Genomic DNA, 22,590 nt, shown 5'->3' on the forward strand with positions numbered 1-22,590 from the left:
ACGCATCGGCGTTTCCGTGCTTAGCAATGGACCGATACAAGATATTGTAGCGATACTGCGAGAGGAAAATAGACCAACGAATGAATTTCTGCACTGTATGTGGAGGTACAGGCTTGGTCGGATGAAAAAGCGATGTCAAAGGTTTGTGGTCTGTGATTATGGTAAAGTGACGACTGTACAAGAAATCATGAAACTTTGTAACAACAAATACGAGAGCCAATGCTTCTTTATCGATCTGTAAATAATTTCTTTAAGCAGACGAGAGCAATTTCGACGCGAAGGCAATAGGGCGATAGTGCAATCCATCTTTGTGCGCAAGCACAGCACCGATCCCGAAATCCGATGCATCCACCATCAACAAAAGGGGCCTCTGGGGATCGAATGGTGTAAGGCAAGTATTGGAAAGCAACGCCGATTTTAACTGGAAAAAGGCGTGTTCGCATTCTGTCGTCCAGACGAACGGAACACCCTTACGGTGTAAGCGATGAAGCGGAGCTGAAATGGAAGAAGCATGTGGTATATACGGGTGATAATAATTAATTTGACCCAGCACACTCTGTAGCTGTTTCAAACTCCGCGGCGACGGCAAATCTTGTATGGCACGAAGGTGTGTGGGACTGGGATGTATGCCTTGGGCATTGAGTACAGGTCCCTAGTATGGCAAGTCCCGAGCAAAAAACACACATTTGTCCTTCCACAAGCGAAGACCATTTTGTCACAAGACCAGGAATAATGTTCTGAGATTGGCCAAATGTTCTTCTTCCGTCTTTCCAGAGATCACAATATTGTCCAGATAATTTGCTGCAGTAGGGACCGACGCACAAACAGTTTGTAGATATTGCTGAAACAATGCAGGGGAGGATGCACACCCGAGTGGCAGTCGTTTGAATTGATACAACCCAAGATGCGTGTTAACCACCAAAACGTGCTGGGATTCTTCGCCACCGGTTTTTGCAAGTACGCATCTGCCAGGTCCAACTTCGAAAAATATTTACCCGGGCACAGTTTGTCAAAAAGATCTTCCGGGCGGGGTAAAGGAAAAGTTGCAATCACTAGTTGTCACTGTTGCCTTGAAGTCCACACAAAGTCTCAATTTGTCAGAAGGTTTTGGCAAAATTACTAAGGGCAATGCCCAGAGAGAAGCCTGCACATGTTCAATCACACCTTGTGATTCCAAATCGTGTAATGTTTTTGCGACCTTATCACGCAATGCGTGGGGAACATTGCGCGCTCTGAAAAATTTCAGTTGCGCGTTTACTTTCAGTTCCAAATGTGCTTTATAGTTCTTAGCGCAACTGAGGCCGAGTGCAAAAATGTCTGCAAATTCTTCACATATATGAGAAACACTGTCTGAAGGCACAGTCTGGTTCACTGATAGGGCCTGATTTACTATAGACAAGTAAAACAACTGAAATAAATCGAAAACAAACAAGTTCACTGTAGAAGAAGAACAAAGGACGTAAAATGACATAAGTTTTGTTTGTACTTTGTATGTTGCAAGAAGGCTGCACTGTCGTAACACAGGAATCGCTTGACCGGAATAGCTAGTTAACTTAACATTTGCAACACGCAACAGAGGTGTGCCCAGCAGTTTGTAAATGTCTTGATTGATCAGTGAAACTGCAGCTCCTGTATCGAGCTGGAATGGTATCACTTTGCCGTTAATGTCCAAGTCTACAAAAAGTTTATTGTCCTGCTGATGACAAGAGCGACTGTCTCCTGCAGCGTGAACTGACACGGTACATATTCACTTGCGACTTGACGGGGGTTCCGGCGATGTTGATGCACACTATTTTTGGGATGAACACAGTCACTGCTTCAGAGAGTGTCACTGGGTGGAGTAGAATGAACTACATGAATTTCCATGGGCAAAGTTTCGCGAGCCTGAGTATCGTTGGTTCGATTCCGATTCCGGCGCGAAGCAAAGGGCCTGGAACGGTTTTGAGCTTCCGATTTGAGCTTTTTCTGGCAAACACTCTGAACATGTCCTTTTTTATTACAATAAAAGCAAATAGCTTGGCGTGACAGGCAATTCTCACGCGAATGTTTAGTAGCACACCCTGGGAATGATTTGATCACTGCATTTGCTTGCTGGCGCGGCACATGTGGCTGAGAGCCTGGCGGCAGCGGCGTGGCTGGGTGCGAGGGCTGTTTACTGCTTCACGCAGCTCACCCGGTGGGCAGGTTGAACTGACACACTGCTGGTGAAGTTTCAAATGATTCCTGAGCAAAGTCAGGTGTGTCCTGCCGATCCAATATGTCCATCACTTGTTGAAGGGAGGGATTGACTAGTTTCAAAATCTGTTCCCTTATACCAACATCAGAAACATTCTGTGCAATTGCATCATGTACCATAGTATCTGAATAAGGGAGTCCACATTGACACTCAAAGGCACAATCCCTAGTAAGGCCTTGCAAGGTTGCAACCCATTCCCGATTAGTCTGACCTGCCGTACATTTTGTGCGAAAGAAGGTATACCTTTTCGCAACAACATTGACTGATTCCTTGAAATATGCATCTAATGCAGACAAAATTTCTTCATAGGACAGAGTTGCTACGTCGTGTCGGGGAAGTAATTTGACTATCACACGGTACGTTTTCACCCCGACAGAAGATAACAAAAAAGGCTGCCGCTCGTTACCTTGAATTCTGTAGGCGGCAAGATGGAGGCCAAATTGGCGTGATCACTCCGTCGAGCTGTCCAGTGCACCATCCAAAGGTCGAAAAGTGGGTGCAACAGTGTTTTGTGGCTGCGTTAGTGGTGGAGCGGCGGCTGCCACATCATTTTGCATTGCACGTTGACCCTGGACGAGTTGTCCAAGGGCATCCAGTAAGGCCTGCGTCTGCTGATTCTGTAAGCGATAAAATTCGGACAGTACATCTGGAGATTGTGACGAAGCCATTACACAAGTAAATCAGGACAGTTTAGAGAAGAACGCGGTTTTGCCTCGTCGCCAATGTTGTGGTTGGCAGAAGAGCCAACACCGTGTTATTAGAGGAGGCCGAAAGGCACACGATTTAGCTCACGCAGGGTGGCGTGAGGTCTGGAACAGGACAAGGAAATTAGACATTGTGTCTGTGTATGTGTGAATGGATATGTGTGTGTGTGTGTGTGTGTGTGCGAGTGCATACCTGACCTTTTTTCCCCCTAAGGTAAGTCTTTCCGCTCCCAGGATTGGAATGACTCCTTATCCTCTCCCTTAAAACCCACATCCTTTCGTCTTTCCTTCTCCTTCCCTTTTTCCTGACGAAGCAACCATGGGTTGCGAAAGCTTGAATTTTGTGTGTTTGTTTGTGTGTCTATCGACCTGCCAGCGCTTTCAGTTGGTAAGTCACATTGTCTTTGTTTTTAGATATATTTTTCCCTCGTGGAATGTTTCCCTCTATTATATTCATCTATAGTGATAGTATCAACAATCTGGTCACCCAAGAGTACAAGAGGTGCTAGAGAGACAGTTCTCACCTGTGTAGTTCAGAGAAACTTGTGCTGGAAGGTAGACCAGGTTTCTCTGAACTATGCAGGTGGGACTTGTCTCTACAGCCTATTCTGTGCTCTTGCAATGCCTCTTGCCTACACCTCCACTATCCTGTTTCCTATTGTCTCACCTTACCTTTTCCATTCTCTCTTCTGCCCACACCACTCCTTCCCCATCCAGATAGTGTATCTCCTTCTCCCACCACTCTTCTGACCCTCACTCCCTGCCTATGTCCAGGCCTTCTCTTAAGACAGAGACAGTTTGTGATGGCTGTGAATTGCAGCTATAGTATCTATAATTAAATCACTGCTTAGAGTGTAACATAGGTGAAAAATGTAAGGATGGAAGATGGTTAGTGGCTATTAGTGGTATATCAGTATATTTCACGCATCAGTTACATGGAAATTAATGAGCATTGTACTTTTATAGTAACGTTCTCGATTTATAACAATGATTTTAATATTGCACAGCTGTTGAGCCAAAACTGATATTCTCAAACCGCTATTACATACGGGAAATGGACCTTGTTGGACACGCATCACTACTGGTTCACAACATGACAAATGCAGTTGCTCTTGATTTTGAGTGGTCTACACAGTGTATATATTGGAGTGATGTTACACCACTTGGGTCCAGTCTAAAGCGATTGTGTCCTGGAGGAAACGCCACTCATGAGGTAATTATAATGTAAATATTTGTATTTGAATGATGCTTTTACTGCATTCCTGTTTGAGGAAATTGCAATACTACAAAGGAATACTAGGGATGTGCACAGTTTCTATAGACTGTGGCTAACAGTAATGCAAATACGTAATTAAATGTTGTCTCTTTAGTTTATTACAGTCTTTTCTACTGGAGTAACCTGTTGCAAACAGGATGTGGGGATGGCTCTACAGGATAGCCCAAAGAAAATTTGACAATCCAGTTCAACCAGTTTTCATACTTTTATCTTCCAATTCCATTTTTTTTTTTTTTTATTAATTCTGTGGAAAGATAGTTCCACAGTTTCACATCAGGGGACGATGTAACAGAGAAACTGTAGTACAGTTTCCATTACTGAAAGTATTCTGTTAAACAGAATTTGTAATTTCATCTCTCATCTTTCTATCACTGGCTTCAGTGCAGGCTGTTTCTGTTAGCAGTTGACAAACATTTTCTTTTACATATCACCAAAAGCTCTTGTGGTCTTTGATAGTTTTGTATAATGAATTTTTCACCTGCGTAGGTCAGAAGCCTGTCATGCAGCCTTTTGTAATAAACACATAGTTACCCCAGATATTTTCTAGGAAACTGTAACCTTAAATGTGTCACAGCCAGGAATTCCAGTGAAGGCTGGTCCTTGGGTTTCAACTGTTTGTGGTCTGAGGGCTTGAGAATTCTTTTGAATCTGTGATGCAGTTTTCTTCAGTACAGAATGTTTAAACAAAGAGAAAAGTAATTAAGATTTAAAAAACTAGCAAGATGATCTGCTTGCAATTTTTAGTCTATGAATAATTGTACCAACACTAGTGGTCTGTAAGATCCTTGCTTATTACAGTTCAGTTTTATATTTCTTATGTTCCAAGTGGGTTTTAATAAATTTATTTTAAAATTGATTGGACAAATCCACAGATTAAAAATAAATTACCATGAATGAAAATAATTCTTCTACATCTTCATGTTTTCTTGCACTCTCCTTACTTTTCCAGTTATTTATGTACACAGTGTTAACGAAGCTCAATGTTTCTTGCACATTGCTGTGCTTCTTTCAGGTTTTACATTCAGCAACACTCAGAAATGCTGATGGTCTGGCTGTTGACTGGGTTGCACATAATTTATATTGGTGTGACAAAGGTTTTGACACAATTGAAGTCTCACGACTTGATGGGCGATATCGTAAGGTCTTAATAAACAGTGGTCTACAAGAACCTAGAGCTATTGCTCTTGATCCGAGGAATGGGTAAGCAGTTATCTCTCTCTCTCTCTCTTTCTCTCTCTCTCACTCACTCACTCTAACTCTCTCTCTCTCTCTCTCTCTCTCTCTCTCTCTCTCTCTCCCCCCCCCCCTCTCACCCCTCTCTTTTTTTTAATATCTTGTTGTTGTTATATGCTAACCTACATTGATTCAAAAAGCTCCGAAACAAAAGTTCATCTCATAATACGAGGGTCATTCAATAAGTAATGCCACAAATTATTTTTCCCAGGTAATTTCAGTTGAAAAAATGTGTAATTTGTTGTGGGACATCATGGAATATTCCCACTTCAGCCCCCATAGCTTCGTGAAGTTCCGTCACATTCATTGGAGATTTTGTTGAAAAATTGGACTTTGTAGCCAAAAGAGTGGGTATGATATATTGGAATACTGAATAAAACCAACCTACTTCCAGAAAAAAAAATGTATTGCATTACTTATTGACTGCCCCACATATTTAAGGAACATATTCAGGCTGGAAATAATATGAAAAGCTAATAGGGCAAGATGTGTATTAATTTTTCTTAAGTTCAGGAATATCAGAGCTCACAAAATTATTCACTAAAATGCCAAAAACCAATTATTTTTTAAATAAGAAAAGCCATACTACATGTGACTTTCCCTGCTTGCAGAAAGAGGTAAGTTTTCAGGCACCCCATCCCATCCTGTTTCCTTACTTCCCCTCCCTTTACATAACACTCTCTCTTCTGTCCTTTTGCAGCCCCCTTCCTCTACTCTCTTTGTTCTTTTCATCCCCTCCAACAGCTGCAACACCTCACCCCAGCCTTCAGTTCAAAGTCTATGTGGATATGTGTGTATGGGGCGGGGGGGGGGGGGGGGGGGGGGGGTTGCATGGGTGTGTTTGTTCTGAGAAAGGATATTGTCTGGAATCATAGGTACAAGTTCAAGTATGTTTATGTGTCTGTTTAATCCTCAACTATATGATGATGACTAGTCACTTTTATTCTTTTCACTGTTTGGAAGATTTCTGTTGTCCATTATTTAATAAAAAAATCTATATCTTTTAACTGACCACTCACTACATAACTTTGAAATCATAATCTTTTTACTCAGGAACCTGGAATTGCTTGAGGAGAATAATTTTCATTGTAATTGCAGTACAAAAAACAATGAAAATTTTATGCTTCGCTATACACTATTTGAAGTTATATGCTCAGACTTCACTTTATACAAGGCGATTCAGAATTTTTACTATGCAGTTATAGGTGTAGGGGGGGACACAGGGCAGCAATATTTGGTAATAAACACATGTCCAGAAATGTGTAATTGGGAAGATAAACAACCTTAAAAGAACATGAAAAGAAACACAGCACATACACTGACCAACTCGTACCTGTGTGAACTACAGCATATGCTCAAAAGTGGTGACCATGAGTTTCATTGCACAAATCATACTTGTGAACAGTATTCACATATACATGGCCCAAAAGTTCTGGAGTGTCCTGAAAGACCTCCACTGCAACCATTAAACATGTGCAAAGAGATCATACTGTGACTTGACAGGAGTCTAGCGAAGAATACTCTTCATGTAGGCCTGCAGAAAAGAGTCATGAGGTGTTAAATTGGGTGCTTGTGGTGGCCCATGAATCGGCCCTCCATGACCTATCCAACTGTGTCTGAATGTTTGGTAAAGGCACTGGTAGACATTGCATGAGAAGTGGGCTAGCACACCATCATGCTGGATCCACATTGTGTGATGGATAAGCACTGGCACATCCTCCAAATACTGCACAAGGATGTCTTGCAGGAAAGGCAAGTAGCTTTGACCCATTAGGTGTGGTGCAGTAGAATACATGGGTCAATCAGATGATCATCGGTATACCAGCAGACACATTAATACAGAAATGATGTAGAAATCTGTAGGGATGCGTGCCCTTAGGGTTTTCCTCATCACAAATGTGGCTGTTATGATGGTTGAGGAAATATTTGTTTGCAAAATACACTTCATCTATGAAAATAATGATCCAAGGAAAGTCCAAATGTTGACACAGTGTGGAGTAAACCATGAAAATTTCGTCCATTTTCACCATAGATGAGCAACGTATTGGTATACTTGTAAAACGTGTACTCTGCCATTCTGTAATGCTCTGTCTTTCTCTATCATTCAGTGGCAGCTGATGTACAAGCACTTCAGTTCATTGTGTTGTTCTCTGATGATGTATCATGATGTCACACAGCACATCACCTGTAATGAGACACTGATCTCTGTCATGTATATTTACTTTGATCATTCAGTCATTTATCTTTCAAGGATGCATTTCTGTATGTGGGTTTATTACCAAGTATTGCTGTTCTGAGTCACATGTACAATACCTATAACAGTGTAATATGAATTCTGAATCACCTTGTTTAGGAAAGAAGATCTACAATAAATTAATAGGCCAAATTATGTCTAATTTCCTTTGAAAGACAAAAAATAATGTTATGGAATGTTCTGGTACCAAAATAATACTTGAAGAGGAAGAATTTATGACCATTGAATTAATTATATTGCCAGGATGTGACTTTGTATTAAATGTGTTATGTAACTGTTTCTGTACACAGAGGACTTTATTATTCTAGATTTATCCAGTGCGCTTTATTAAGGATCAACTTCAATTACTTTTTTTTTATCTGCATTGACTGAACCAAATGATTTATAAGCATATATCATATATTTGATAAATCACAGTGGAAATAACAGCGATGAAAAAGAATGGAATTACCACGTAAAGGGGTTGGAATACAATTTTCCCATTAGTTGAAGTGTAATAATAAATGGTGCCAAATCTTTTGCCTCATCCCATTCATTTGTACATAATTGAATAATAATGTTTTTTTAATGTTATTTACATTCTATTTTCAGTGCATTTAGGAAATAACTATACACACATAAAAACACAAATACGTGTTGACCAGGGGAGTGTGATGCTACAAATACTTAAGCATTTTCTGTACTCAACCCCTTAGAGTGAACGAACATTTCTTGACTTACGTAATATTCACAGACACAGTACATCTGCATCAATATTTTATTTTCTCGACACCTGAACATCGTCTGGGATAAACTTATTGTCAAATGTCTGACATAAAAATATGCAGAATTAAATGTTTACATACAGATGTCATAGTAAAAATTTAACAATTAAGAAGTACTTGTGCTATGATGTCCATATGTAAACACCATTAATGCCGCTGATTTTCAATAACTGATTCATCCATAAACATTTCCCAGTGTTGATAAGTAAAATATTGGTATAGCTATATGGCATCTTTGAATGTGGTATTCATTCAGTTGGTACTTCAAATACTGTATTTGCAAGTGTTGGCAACCCTGCACACAAGTATTAACATTACTTCTAATTGTTTATGTCTTTCATGAGCATAATCAATACACAATAATAATGAAAGATCTATTCCCCATAAAATTTCCATTTGGGACCAGTAATGAATACAAGGCCAAGTGATTAACCACTAATACTCAATTAAGAAAAACTACAAGGCGTGTCAAGTGCTGTAGAATTTAGATCCAAACAATCGTTACATAAATTGGCCCAGATACATGGCACAATTTGTAAGATGCTATGTTTATTCCCCTATAGAGTTAACCTGTTTACAAATGGTCATTTTTTGTCAGGAAGATTTGGTGTGGTGAGGAGCATTATCAGATCACTTGTAAATATACCATCTGGCACTACTTTTGTAGGATCTCATTCAGTGGCTGTCTCATACAACCACCCAACATTGACTACCTATAGCACTGTTGGACCTGACAGCTCATCTGATGCACAGTGAACTTCACTGCCTCAAGTTTGTTTGTCCTAAAAACAGGTGATTTTAGCTAGAAAGTCTGCTGTAAAATAGCAGAATTTTTGGAACCTGATAACATGCACTGGCCGTACAGATGAGAGAAATTAATTTCTTGCAGCTTTCTACTTTTACATAAATACTCTACAAGTAACTGTGAACAACATGGTAGAGGGTACTTGGCATGGTACTACTTGTTAAGATTGCGTAGATTCTTCACTCAAAACAGGTTTGTTAAACTTTTATAGTAAGTTTACATGTGGGATAACTGGTGCCTCTCTCCAAGAGTCAGTCAGTTCAGGTCTTTCAACATTTGCTTGATGCTCTCTCAGAGTCAAACAAACCTGTGACCATTTTTGCTGCACTTCTTTATATACATTCAGTACTCCCTGTTATTCCTATTTGATGTGGATCCCATGCATAAGAGCAGTATTCTATTATGGGATGTAGAAGTGTTTTGTAAGCAATTTACTTTATAGACTGTTTGTTTTCTCCCAGTATCATGTCAATTAACTGAAATCTGCTACATGCTTACCCTGCAGATGTACCTCTGTGGTCATTATATTTAACACCTGTACAAATTGTAACACACAAGTATTTGTTTGAGTTGACCTCTTCTACCTCTGACTCACTGATGTTATAGTCCATAGGATACTGCTTTCCTGCTTTTTGTGAAGCACAAAATTTTATATTTCTGTACATTTAAAGGAAGTTACCAATTTTTGGTCCACTATGAAATCATACCAGGATCTGAATGGGTATTTATGCATCTTTTAAGTTGGTACCTTATTATAGACAACTGCATCATCTGCAAAAAGGCTAAGGTCACTATTAATGTTGTCTGCCAAGTCATTAATATACAATAGGAATTTGGCCAGAGCAGCTAGAGGTAGCAATCATGTGTGCGTGATGTGTCTTGCTTGTGTGAATGTGTGTATGTTTTCTTTTTTGAAGAAAGCTCTGGCCAAAAGTCTTTTCATACTGTTGATATTCCTACTTGGACTTTCCATTGTTTGAAAACTATTTCTGTCTTCAACATGGACCTTCCGAATGCTATTAAGGATTTTATCTATAATTTGTAACTACAAAAACTATTTTTGTCCTCACCATGCACTTACTATTGTTATCCACAATCTGTAACCATACAAAATGTAGAAACATACATTTGGAGAACAGTGATATTTAGTAAGTATTGAATGCATTTGTACCTGATGATGAGGATGGAGTAAAAAGGTGCTCCATTATGTTAAAGATGATGTATAAAGATTTTTTGTGCTGATGTTCTGCAGCCTCAATGAGTTAAATTCTTTTCCCAGATATATGTATTGGACTGACTGGGGTGACCAAAGACACATTGGGAAGGCAGGAATGGATGGCTCATCTCCACGTGTTTTAATAAATGATTCTCTTGGATGGCCAAATGCTATAACAATCTCGTTTGAAACAGATGAATTGTTCTGGGCTGATGCTAGAGAGGATTATATAGCAGTATCAGATCTGAATGGAAACAAAAGAAGAGTTATAATAAGTCGCAGTAAGTTTCTGTGTCTTAGAAAACACTTTTGTGAAAAACTTGTTCATCTGTCATTCATATCTTTTCTTTTTAGTTATAGCAATAATGATTATGTGAAATTTGATACCTTTGACTGTCTGCACTGTGATTTTATCTGCACTAAAAATGAATTTTTAATAAGTGTAATATGTAAAGAGATTTGGCTTTCTATACATACCGTATTTACTCGAATCTAAGCCACACTCAAATCTAAGCCGCACCTGAAAAATGAGACTCGAAATCAAGGAAAAAAATTTTCCCGAATCTAAGCCACACCTGAAATTTGAGACACGAAATTCAAGGAGAGATAAAAGTTTTTGGCAGCATCTCCAAATCGAAACAAAGTTGGTCCATTGTAATATGAGACACAATTTAGGTCGAATGAATGACGATACAGCTACAGGAGTTTGGTTCGAGTCGTAAGATTAGCAGTTATGCTTTACCAGGTAGCCATTGCTTTGCATCAGGCGCTCCGTCTGTATTTATACGAGTACCCTTCCTTTTTCACGTGCTTCATCTGGTTTGAATTGGTTGCTTATTTTTCTTCGATCTGATAAGCGCCGTTTTCTTTGTTATAGGTGTTTATGTCACTCTAAGTTTAAACTGCATTACTGTACTGTGTCATGCATTGTTTGTTGCATTCTGATTGTGCATGTTTACGGCCTGTCACCGCTAGTGGCATGGCTTGCTTTTGTGCACGCTACCGCCGCTTACAATTTAAAAGAAAGAAAGAAAGAAAGAGGAATTGTCTCATTAGCGAAACAATGGCAAGAGACTACTATTTTTTGTTACTTACACTGCTGCTTTCTTTGATAGTGATCAACAAGAATCAAATAATAGACTGCGTATGATAGATGATGTTCTGAATGAGAGTTTAGCGAAAAATTTTCTCCGTTTGATAATCTTTGCAGGCGCCTATTTATTACATTACATTTTGCACAGAAATTAGTCATCTTAGATTTAAAAATCTAGTCAATTGCCGTGCTTCATTTCTGACTGTATCACTATTAGGCATAAGAATAATACAAATATAAACATGACATGATATGTATATTCTTCCGCGTTTGCTGTTGTCTCACTCTAGTTTCGTAGTTTATTAGGCAGACAGGATTTAAATGAGGTAGCAGCAAACAGGAAACATTACATGGCAAAATGTTGATATCCATATTATTCTTATGGTGAAGAGAATACTGCATGTGATTCACAATTCATAAAAGTTGCTATTAGTAACCATCTCTTCTCACAGGTAGGAACAAATTCAGAACGTAGAGTTGCCCATATTGACAAACATCCCAAACAGTCTCGCCAGTCGGATTTTATAGTACATTGAAATGCTGCTACATTTGAAGATGAACAATACGGAATTTGTATTTACTTCCTTGGATAATGTATGAAAATGCAGTGGTCCAACTCGGGGCGGAGAAATAAGCTCATCTTCCTCCTTTTTTTTTAAATTTATTTGCTGACGCAGAGGTTTTGGCGCCAGTATATATCTTTGTGCCTACAAAGCATGCCTGTGTAGTGCTACATATATTAGACAGCAGAAATTAGTTGTGGCGGCATCCACCAACATTTTTCAGGAGTGATCAAAGATTTCTTCCTCTGAGGTGTATTTTTTAAAATATCTTTTAAATTTCATCTGTACTATACACATCTCTAGGCCTAATTTTACACTGCTCAGAGACTGATCAATTTCCTTATCCCACATTTTATTCATCTTGTGACTGGGTAACTGTACATGTAAGATACTAAATTGCTTATGTTTATAACCATAGTGTTTAACAGTTTACTTTTTTTTAGATGGCCCAGGTTCAGTTCTGTCCGTAAACAGACATGACTGTGAAGTGCCTTAGTTGCCATAGAAAAGTTACTTCTAGGTTACAGTGCAGCTGTGGTGATAGATGGCTTCATTGGGAGAATGTAGTGGTCTGGGAAGTGGTGACATAAGTTTGCCAGGTATTAGAGAGTCCATGTACAAGACAGGAAAACAGCTGGAAAAGAAGGAAAAATTAAAGCTCTTAAGGCAGAACTTAAAAGTGCTAGAAAGGAATTGGAAAGGTTAAGGATGGTGAAGGGTAATGGGAAGTGGTAGCAGGGAACAGGGACCACAGGAAAAGAACATTACCAGACACCTTTGTCACTGGCACAAAAAGTAACGTAGGCCCACTCTATCCATTAACTAAGGAAGAGTTCCCTGTAGATGAAGTGTAGCTAATTCACAGCCGACTTTCAGTGGGAAACCAGTGCTTTCAGAAAAACTGGGAAACAGGAGGAAAGTCCTACTGTTAGGTAATAGCTGTGGAAGAGGTGTACATCAGTTGTTACACCTACATATACATATGTACTCTGCAAACCACTGTGAAGTGGTTATGTTCCACTTTACCAGTTATTAGGGTTTTTTCCTTTCCATTCACACATGGAGCATGGGAAGAATGATTGTTTAAATGCCTCTGTGCTGTAATTAATCTAACCTTGTCCTCACAACCTGCATGGAACTGATACAGGGTGTATATGCTCATATACAATTGGAAAATCCTGGAAAAACCCGGGAATCTTTTCATCTGGCAGAAAACTGGGAAAAACATGGGAATTTTTAAAATTTGGGGAACTTTTTGTTGTTTTAGTTTTCAGTTAAATTCTTGTAGTTTTGGCTGGTAAGAACTGATACTCTAACAAAGAATTTTACTTTAGCCTGCTACTGCAGCAATAAAACATAAACAAGGAAAACAAAATAGAACCTAAGTTGCAAAGGAAATGTGCCATTTACAGTAACAAAACACAGTTCACACACAAGCATCTGCCAACAGCAAAATGTGTCAAAAGCTTTAGGACAAAGACATTGCAATACTTCATAACAAGAAACTGCTTCCAATGGGTGTGACGTCACAATGGTTTCATTTGGTTCGTTTGAGTAGTTGCTGGTAGGCTTATGCACATATCCAGTTGAGTTGCACATGAGCAGTGGGGGCAATGTGGGCGGCCTCACAAGGGAGGGATGCACACCCCCATATGTATCCACCACTGCACTTAACAAGGAAAAAGTGTATTTTCACTCAGGAGAAAGTGCATTTCTCATAGAGTCATCAGTTAACACTTTGAGAGTTGGGCAACTAGGTTGTAGCTCATATGGTGGAGACTGTGGTTTTTCATAGTTTTTCTGAGTTTTCTGTTGTAAGTTCTACTGCACAGGATTAAAGTCAGTTTATTTCATTTGGAAGAGTGGCCTTTTTCCCATGCATGTGAAGAAGAAACACAGAAATATGTCAGTGACCATGTTTTTACATGGAAATGAAAATGTTTTATTTTCGCTACAACAAAAACTTGTTATGTTTCATTTGCTAAATCAATGTAGAATAAAAATGGGTTGGTACTATAAACAATACTGTTGGAAAATTGTAATTTCTTACTGAAAATTACTTAGTTAAATATTTGCTTTAGTGTGAAGAATTTCGTCTTAATTTGGAAAACAAAGTCTTATGTCACATTCTTCACAATAGTGCCTGGTATCTTTTCTTGTCATTTTCCCTAGTTTGCCTTGGTTTGTTCTACATAAACGTTATTTCTCCTCAGAGGGCATTTTGATATTTCTGTAGCTGAAAAAATTTAAGAATATTTTTCAGATTCAGTTTACAGAAGAACTATATTGAGTGCAAACTCATTCAACCAAGTGTCTTTGTTCATCAGAGCCACTGCCATTTCAGTGACAAATTCAACAAAATGTTTGCTAGTAGGCTTGGACTTTTTATATAAAACATACGAATTTGCAATCAACATCATGAAAATCTGAAAAAAAGCTTTCTTCCACCACTATGTTTGTTTCCTCTCAGACCGATAGTAGCCTATTAGCGGGTAAATGTGGCCCTCATCAGCCTTGTTTTTATTATAATCCAAAGTACAAGTAGGTTTCATTTTTGTTTCGTCCTCAGAAGAAATACACTCTTAGAATCTTCCCATTTCACAAACAGCAAATGGTCTCATCTGCGGAATGAAAGTTCATTTTTATCCAGCTTCTGAGCAGTTAGATCTTTAGCTAGCCCTTTCCTATTTTTCAATACAGTACTGTAAGCCCATCTTGAAAATAGATGTGAGGTGTGTAGAAAACAAGAACTGTCATTTGCACTCTGTGTAACCCCTTGTATGGCATATGGCAACGAAGCAGAATGTGAACTCCACAAAACAAGTAACATCCGATAGTGTATGTATTCCTTTTCTGCCAGTAGATGTGAAAAACTATGTCATCTGAGTTTCTCTCTCTCTCTCTCTCTCTCTCTCTCTCTCTCTCTCTCTTTCTCTCTTCATGCGTATGTGTGTTTGTTTGTGTGTGTGTGTAATAGAAGCGTCATGAAGTATCTTTATACAGGCAACAGAAGTAGTATAAATGTTGGAAGTACATTTACAGAGCTGAGAAGCAGCCAATGTACATCAAATCACATGTTGTGTGTATAATCCATGCCACATAGCTCCTATGCCACTCGTCACCAAAGTGTTAAAGCACTGTGAGTCAGGTAAACATGGAGTTATCAACTGCATCTGTCAGCTGCCAGATCAAACATAAGTTTAATTTCTATTGATGCTATGACCAAGTGGATATTTACAAGCCATGGCTTACATTTGAACAGGAGTGGGCAAGTGCAATTGGTGGGTTGATAGGAGTATGTTTAAAGGGGGCACTGCCACTCGTGTAGATGAACTGCAGCCTATGAATCATGCAGCTACAATATGTGTTTCTAAAAATAAATCAGCAGTAGATACAGGAATACTAATTATGGATGGATGTGATTTAGCATCCGTTTACTGCAGGTCAGGCTTGGAGAAAGGAAGTGTTGTCACTTACACTAGGAAGGGATGTAAATGTGAATACAGTACATTGATACTCATAGATTTTGCAGTGTTCAGCATTTTCATGCAAAGTTAATAATCACATTACACAGGGGTCAATCTGCTAATTTTGGGCTATATATGAAGCTACTTAGTGTATTATTGACTCCCAAGCAGAATGAGGTAATATTAAGTGGAGGTTCAAGTTTAAAATTTTAGACCATACCTATTCTACAGCTATGTTTCATATAATCTAGCTCCCCTCATACAATGTGCAAGAAGTCTACATCTACACAAGTAGTCTACAAACCACTATGAAGTGCATGGCAGACGGTACACCCCATTGTACCAATTATAAGGGTTTCTTCCTGTTGCGTTCACGTATGGAGCATGGGAAGAATGCTTGTTTGAATGTCTCTGTGCATGCAGTAATTATTCTAATCTTATTCTCATGATCCCTATGTGAGTAAAATGTAAGGGGTTGTAGTATTTTTCTAAAGCAATAATTTAAAGCCAGTTCTTGAAACTTTGTTAATAAACTTTCTTGGAATAGCTCACATCTCTCTTCAAGTGTCTTCCAGTTCAGTTCCTTCAGTATCTCTGTGACACTCTCCTATGGATCAAACAAACCTGTGATCATTCGTACTGTCCTTCTCTGTATACATTCAATGTCTCCTATCAGTCCTATCCAGTACAGGTCCCACATTCTTGAACAACATTCTAGGATGGGTCGCACAACTGATTTGTAAGCAAACTCCTTTGTAGACTGATCACACTTCTCCAGTATTCGAGCAATAAACCGAAGTCTACCACCTGCTTTACCCACAACTGAACCTATGTGACTATGCCATTTCATATCCCTACAAAGTGTTACACCCAGGTATTTGTATGAGTTGACTGATTCCAGCAGTGACTCACTGATATTGTAGTCATAGAATTCTACATTTTTTCATTCTGTGAAGTGCTAACTTTAACATTTTTGAACATTTAGAGCTAGTTGCCAATCTCTGCATCCTTTTGAAATGTTATCAATATCTGATTGAATATGCAGCTTCTTTCAGACAATACTTTGTTATAGATAACTGCATCATCTGCAAAATGCCTGACTTTACTATTAACATTGTCTGCGAGGTCATCCATACACAATATGAACAGGAAGGGCCCTGACACACTTTCCTGGGGCATGCCCAACGTTACTTCTACATCTAATGATGACTCTTCATCTCAGATAACAGGTTGTGTCCTCCCTACCAAAAAGTCCACGATCCAGTCACAAATTTCACTTTATTCCCCGTATTTTGCACTTTTGACAATAAGTGTAGGTGCATTATTGAGTCAAATGCTTTTCCGAAATCGAGAAATACTGTGCCTACCTGGTTCTTTGATCCAGGGCTTTCAATATGTCATGCGAGAAAAATGTGAGTTGGGTTTCACACAATCAGTGTTTCCGAAATACTTGTTGGTTGACATTGAGGAGGTTATTCTTTTCAAAATACCTCATTATGTTGGAGTTCAGAATATATTTTAAAAGTCTGCAACAAATCAATGTAAAGGATACTGGACGGTAGTTTTGTCTATCACCTCTACTACCCTTCTTGTAGACGGGTGTGACCTGTGCCTTTTTCCAAGAACTGGACATGGCCTTTCATTAAGGAATCTACGATAGATTATAGAGAAGAGTGATGACCACAGCCCCAAATTCAGTACAGAATCTGACAGAGATTCCATCGGGACCTGAAGCTTTGTTCATTTTTGGTGATTTTAGCTGTTTCTCAACACCAGCTGTTTCTCAACACCACTGACACTAATACTTATTTCATTCATCTTTTCAGTGGTTTGAGGATTAATTTGGGGCATTTCTCTTGGGGTTTCCTTTATAAAGGAACATTTAAAAAATGGAGTTTAGCATTTCAGCTTTTGCTTTACCACTCCCACTTTCAGTTTCTGTCTCATTCACCAGGGGCTGGACCATAACTGTGGTGCCACTAACAGCCTTTAGATACGACGAGAATTTCTGTGGGGTTTGTGAAAGATCTGTCATGGGTATCAGAGCACTGTCTTCTTCACAGTAAATAGCAATCTGTCTTCTCCTACATCGTTAATATTACTACTTGAAAGTTCTAGTCATAGGCTACTTGAAAACTGTTTTCTGAAGACATTAATTGGTGGCAGGGCATTAAAAGCACCTAAATCCTGGGTTACAAATGGGATCAGAATATTGTGCAAAATTAAGAGAAGACTCAACTTGGCATATATGGACATGAATGGTGAGAAGATCCAATCACATTACTAACTATACTGTGAACTTCCAAGCTAAGTCATTAGAGCTTCAAAATGTGTGTACTTAAAAAGAAAAAAAACTCTGCTAGCAACAAGGTGACAACTATTTGGATTATAGTAAAAAAATGAGACAGGGGAAACAAATCAAGAAAATGAATAAATTTCTTTACAGGTAGATATCTGATCAGATATAACTCTAAAATTGCAGAAGCGTTATATATATCTGACTGACATCTCTGCCCGAACTCTTTGCCTTTACAAATGTCTGCTTGTGACTGTGTATGTGCGGATGGATATGTGTGTGTGTGCGAGTGTACACCTGTCCTTTTTTCCCCCTACGGTAAGTCTTTCCGCTCCCGGCTGAGGGACTGCCTCAGCTTTCAGACAACTCTACATACAAAGTTTGCCAAGGTAATCCCATTCCTGATGTCCAGGCGGAGCTTCAAGGAATCCTCAGAACCTTAGGCCCCCTACAAAACCTTTCACCTGACTCCATCAAACTCCTGACCCCACCAACACCTCGCATTCCTACCTTCTACCTACTTCCTAAAATTCACAAACCCAAACTTCCTGGACGCCCCATTGTAGCTGGTTACCAAGCCCCTACAGAACGTATCTCTGCCTACGTAGATCAACACCTTCGACCCATTACACGCAGTCTCCCATCCTTCAATCCTTCATCAAAGACACCAACCACTTTCTCGAATGTCTGGGATCCTTACCCAGTCTGTTACCCCTGGAAACCATCCTTGTAACCATTGATGCCACTTCCCTATACACAAATATCCCGCACGTCCAGGGCCTCGCTGCAATGGAGCACTTCCTTTCACGCCGATCACCTGCCACCCTACCTAAAACCTCTTTCCTCGTCACCTTAGCCAGCTTCATCCTGACCCACAACTTCTTCACTTTTGAAGGCCAGACATACCAACAATTAAAGGGAACAGCCATGGGTACCAGGATGGCCCCCTCGTATGCCAACCTATTTATGGGTCGCTTAGAGGAAGCCTTCTTGGTTACCCAAGACTGCCAACCCAAAGTTTGCTACAGATTTATTGACGAAACCTTCATGATCTGGACTCACAGTGAAGAACAACTCCAGAATTTCCTCTCCAACCTCAATTCCTTTGGTTCCATCAGATTCACCTGGTCCTACTCCAAATCCCATGCCACTTTCCTTGATGTTGACCTCCATCTGTCCAATGGCCAGCTTCACACATCCGTCCACATCAAACCCACCAACAAGCAACAGTACCTCCATTATGACAGCTGCCACCCATTCCATATCAAATGGTCCCTTCCCTACAGCCTTGGCCTTTGTGCCAAACGAATCTGCTCAGTCCTGAATCCCTGAACCATTACACCAACAACCTGAAAACAGCTTTCGCTTCCCGCAACTACCCTCCCGACATGATACAGAAGCAAATAACCAGAGCCACTTCCTCATCCCCTCAAACACAGATTTACCAACTGACCTGCCTACACTGTGACACTTTCTATGTGGGAATGACCAGCAACAAACTGTCCATTCGCATGAATGGACACAGGCAGACAGTGTTTGTTGGTAATGAGGATCACCCTGTGGCTAAACATGCTTTGGTGCACGGCCAGCACATCTTGGCACAGTGTTACACTGTCCGGGTTATCTGGATACTTCCCACCAACACCAACCTATCCGATAGAACATCGAAAAAGTTCCAAGAAAGGCAGCATGTTTTGTATTATCGTGAAATATGGGAGAAAGTGTTACAGAAATGATACAGGATTTGGGGTGGACATCATAAAAAGAAAGGCGTTTTTTGTTGCAACAGAATCTTCTCACAAAATTCCAATCACCAACTTCCTCCTCCGAATGTGAAAATATTATGTTGACACCAACCTACATAGGGAGGAATGATCACCACGATAAAATAATGGAAATCAGATCTCGCACGGAAAGATATAGGTGTTCATTCTTTCGGTATGCTATACAAGATTGGAATAATAGAGGATTGTGAAAGTGGTTTGATGAGCCCTATGCCAAGCACTTAAATGTGATTTGCAGAGGATCCATGTAGATGTAGATGTAGAAAACATTGATAGTTAGCTGTAAAGATGACTATTATAACATACAAAATTTTAAACCAGAAGTTTAAAGGGACTAATTACACCAATAACATCTATAATTCTAAAGCGTATACACTATTAAAATTACGTATGTACAAAAAACATGAGATAAATCTTTTAGTGCCATTTGTTTTGTTGTGGAATAAAATAATCTTGTCTCCTCACAAAAAATAAGTCATTTTTTCTCATGTATCTTAATTTCTTTTTCAGACAGTAATTCCAAGAACCTTCCACATCATATATTTGCTATTACTGTATTTGAAGATTACTTATATTGGACAGACTGGGAAACAAAGTCAGTTGAACGTGCTCATAAATATTTTGGAAATGATACAAAGACATTGAAAACACTAATACATCGACCAATGGACATTCATGTTTTTCATCCATTCAGACAGCAACCTTGTAAGTAAAATTGTTTTACTTTCCGTATTAACTATAAAAGTTAATCTGAAAATTAATTGAATTGTGAAAAAATATAAGATGCTCTTGTATATTTGAACTGAATGAAAAACATTACAACTTTGTTGGAATTTTTTAGTTGTGTTCAGAATAGACACTGTGTAACAGCTTCTTATAGGAGACTGAAGCAAAAACAAAAAAGAAAATGACAAAAAGATCTTTTATTTCATCAGAGTCCTAATTTTCTGCCATCTGATTATCACCCATTTGTAAAATTTGCCATTAAACATCCAACATGCAGCTTTATCAAGAACAAGCAATTCAAATAGTTTGTTGTTAGACTCCCTCGAAGATAAACTTCAGTTTACCAATATCCCTCCCATTAATTGTGACCATCTTTAGTCTCTTATGCATTTCAGTTCATGTAAATGTTTTATTTTGTATGATTTTGTAGAGTTTCTTTGCAGGATCTATTTGGTTCTCTTTTGTCTTTGTTCACAAGACCCTAAATATATTTAGCTTTTGTGGTCATTTTACCTAAAGATGAATGTCCCACCATGTAAAACTTTTGTAATGCCAAAATGCCTCTGTTGTAAAGCATCTTCCACTGAAAAATAGTTTTCCATTTTGTAGGATTTTATATTTTGTAGGTGCTTGAAAAAAGCCACACAAATAAATGTTCATATTACTGGTGTTAATTTACTTAAAGAGGCATTATACGGATTGAAGCATGGTGGCCACTGGACAGTACTCTCTCTACTGTAGGATCCAAACTTCACAACATCAAACAGCTGACCATGTACCTATTGCAAAAACCTGGATTTCAAATAATGTAATAGTACCTGTTTATGTGGATGGCATACTAATATTCAGTAACAATCCACAAGAGAAAGATATCTTCAAAAACAGACTAAGAGAAAAATTCTAATGCAAAGATAATGGTGAAGCTACTAACTGTTTGTGTATGCCAGTTAATAGGAACTGCAAAGAAGGTTGTCAATAGGCTTGACACAATATCTAGAGCAAATTCTCAACAGATTCAATATGAAAGACTGTAACCCAATATCTAAGTCACTGGACAGTAACCAAATGATCCCTCATAATATGAATACAAGAGCAGAACAAGGGCAAGAAGGTATGAAGAATATATCCTGTCATGAAGCAATCAGAAGTTTAATGAATTCTCAGTTAGGAATCAGGTCGAAGCTAGCTATCTCAATAGGATTGCAAGATGCTTTTAGTAACTTCCACAATAAAACTCTGTCATGAAATCTTACAAAAAATCCAAAGAGATTCTGCTTCCTTGTCAAGAACACCAGTGGTAAGACACAATCAATACCTTCATTGCGCAGTACCAAAGGTAATATTACTGATGACACTGCCACTAAAGTAGATTTATTAAACACAGTTCTCTGGAATTCCTTCACAAAAGGAGATGCAGTAAATATTCCAGAATTCAAATCAAGGACAGCTGCCAACACCAGTAATTTAGAAATGGTTCCTTGCTGTAGCAAAGCAACTTAAATCACTTAACAAAAGCAAGTCTTTCAGTCCATATAGTATACCAATGCACTTCCTTTCAGAGTAGACTTATACAATAGTCCCATACATAGCAATCATAGACAATTGCTCACTCAGTGAAAGATTCATACCAAAAGACTGAAAAGTTATGTAGGTCACACCAGCACACAAGGAAATAGGAGTAATTCAATGAATTACAGATCCATATCACTGATACTGATTTGCAGTTGGTTTTTGGAACATGTACTGTGTTCCAACATAAAGAGCCAACTCCAAGGTAGCGGTCTGTCGACACAGTGTCAGCACAGATTCAGAAAAAATCACTTTTGTGAAACACAAGTAGCTCTTTTTTCACACAAAGTAATCAGTGCTATCAGCATGGGATCTCAAATTGATTCCATATATCTAAATTTCCAGACGGCTTTTGACATTATTCCTCACAAGAGACGCTGCATACTGTGACCTTTCTGACAGGAAATTGTGATTTCTTGTCAGAAAGGTCATAGTACATAGTAGTCAATGGAAAATCATTGAGTAAAACAAAAGTGATATCTGGCAATCCCAAATGAAGTGTTGTAGGTCCTCTGCTGTTCCTTATCTGTATACAATTTGGGGGACAATCTGAGAAGCTCTCTTAGATTGTCTGCAGTTGATGGTGTCATTTATCCTCTATTAA

The 22,590-nt window shown here is 38.9% G+C and overlaps 1 protein-coding gene across 2 annotated transcripts in view; it reads left to right on the forward strand.

Annotated features, from left to right (window-relative positions):
* LOC126278124 (low-density lipoprotein receptor-related protein 1) overlaps positions 1-22,590 on the forward strand; it is a 688,899-nt gene that overhangs the window by 577,547 nt on the left and 88,762 nt on the right. For both annotated transcript variants that reach the window (XM_049978010.1, XM_049978009.1), the window contains 4 exons: positions 3,948-4,153; positions 5,229-5,416; positions 10,552-10,769; positions 20,202-20,396. In XM_049978010.1, coding sequence (XP_049833967.1) covers positions 3,948-4,153; positions 5,229-5,416; positions 10,552-10,769; positions 20,202-20,396 — 807 coding nt within the window. The remainder of the gene's footprint in view (positions 1-3,947; positions 4,154-5,228; positions 5,417-10,551; positions 10,770-20,201; positions 20,397-22,590) is intronic.

Source organism: Schistocerca gregaria, chromosome 6 (genome assembly GCF_023897955.1).
Source record: "Schistocerca gregaria isolate iqSchGreg1 chromosome 6, iqSchGreg1.2, whole genome shotgun sequence".
NCBI lineage: Eukaryota > Metazoa > Arthropoda > Insecta > Orthoptera > Acrididae > Schistocerca > Schistocerca gregaria.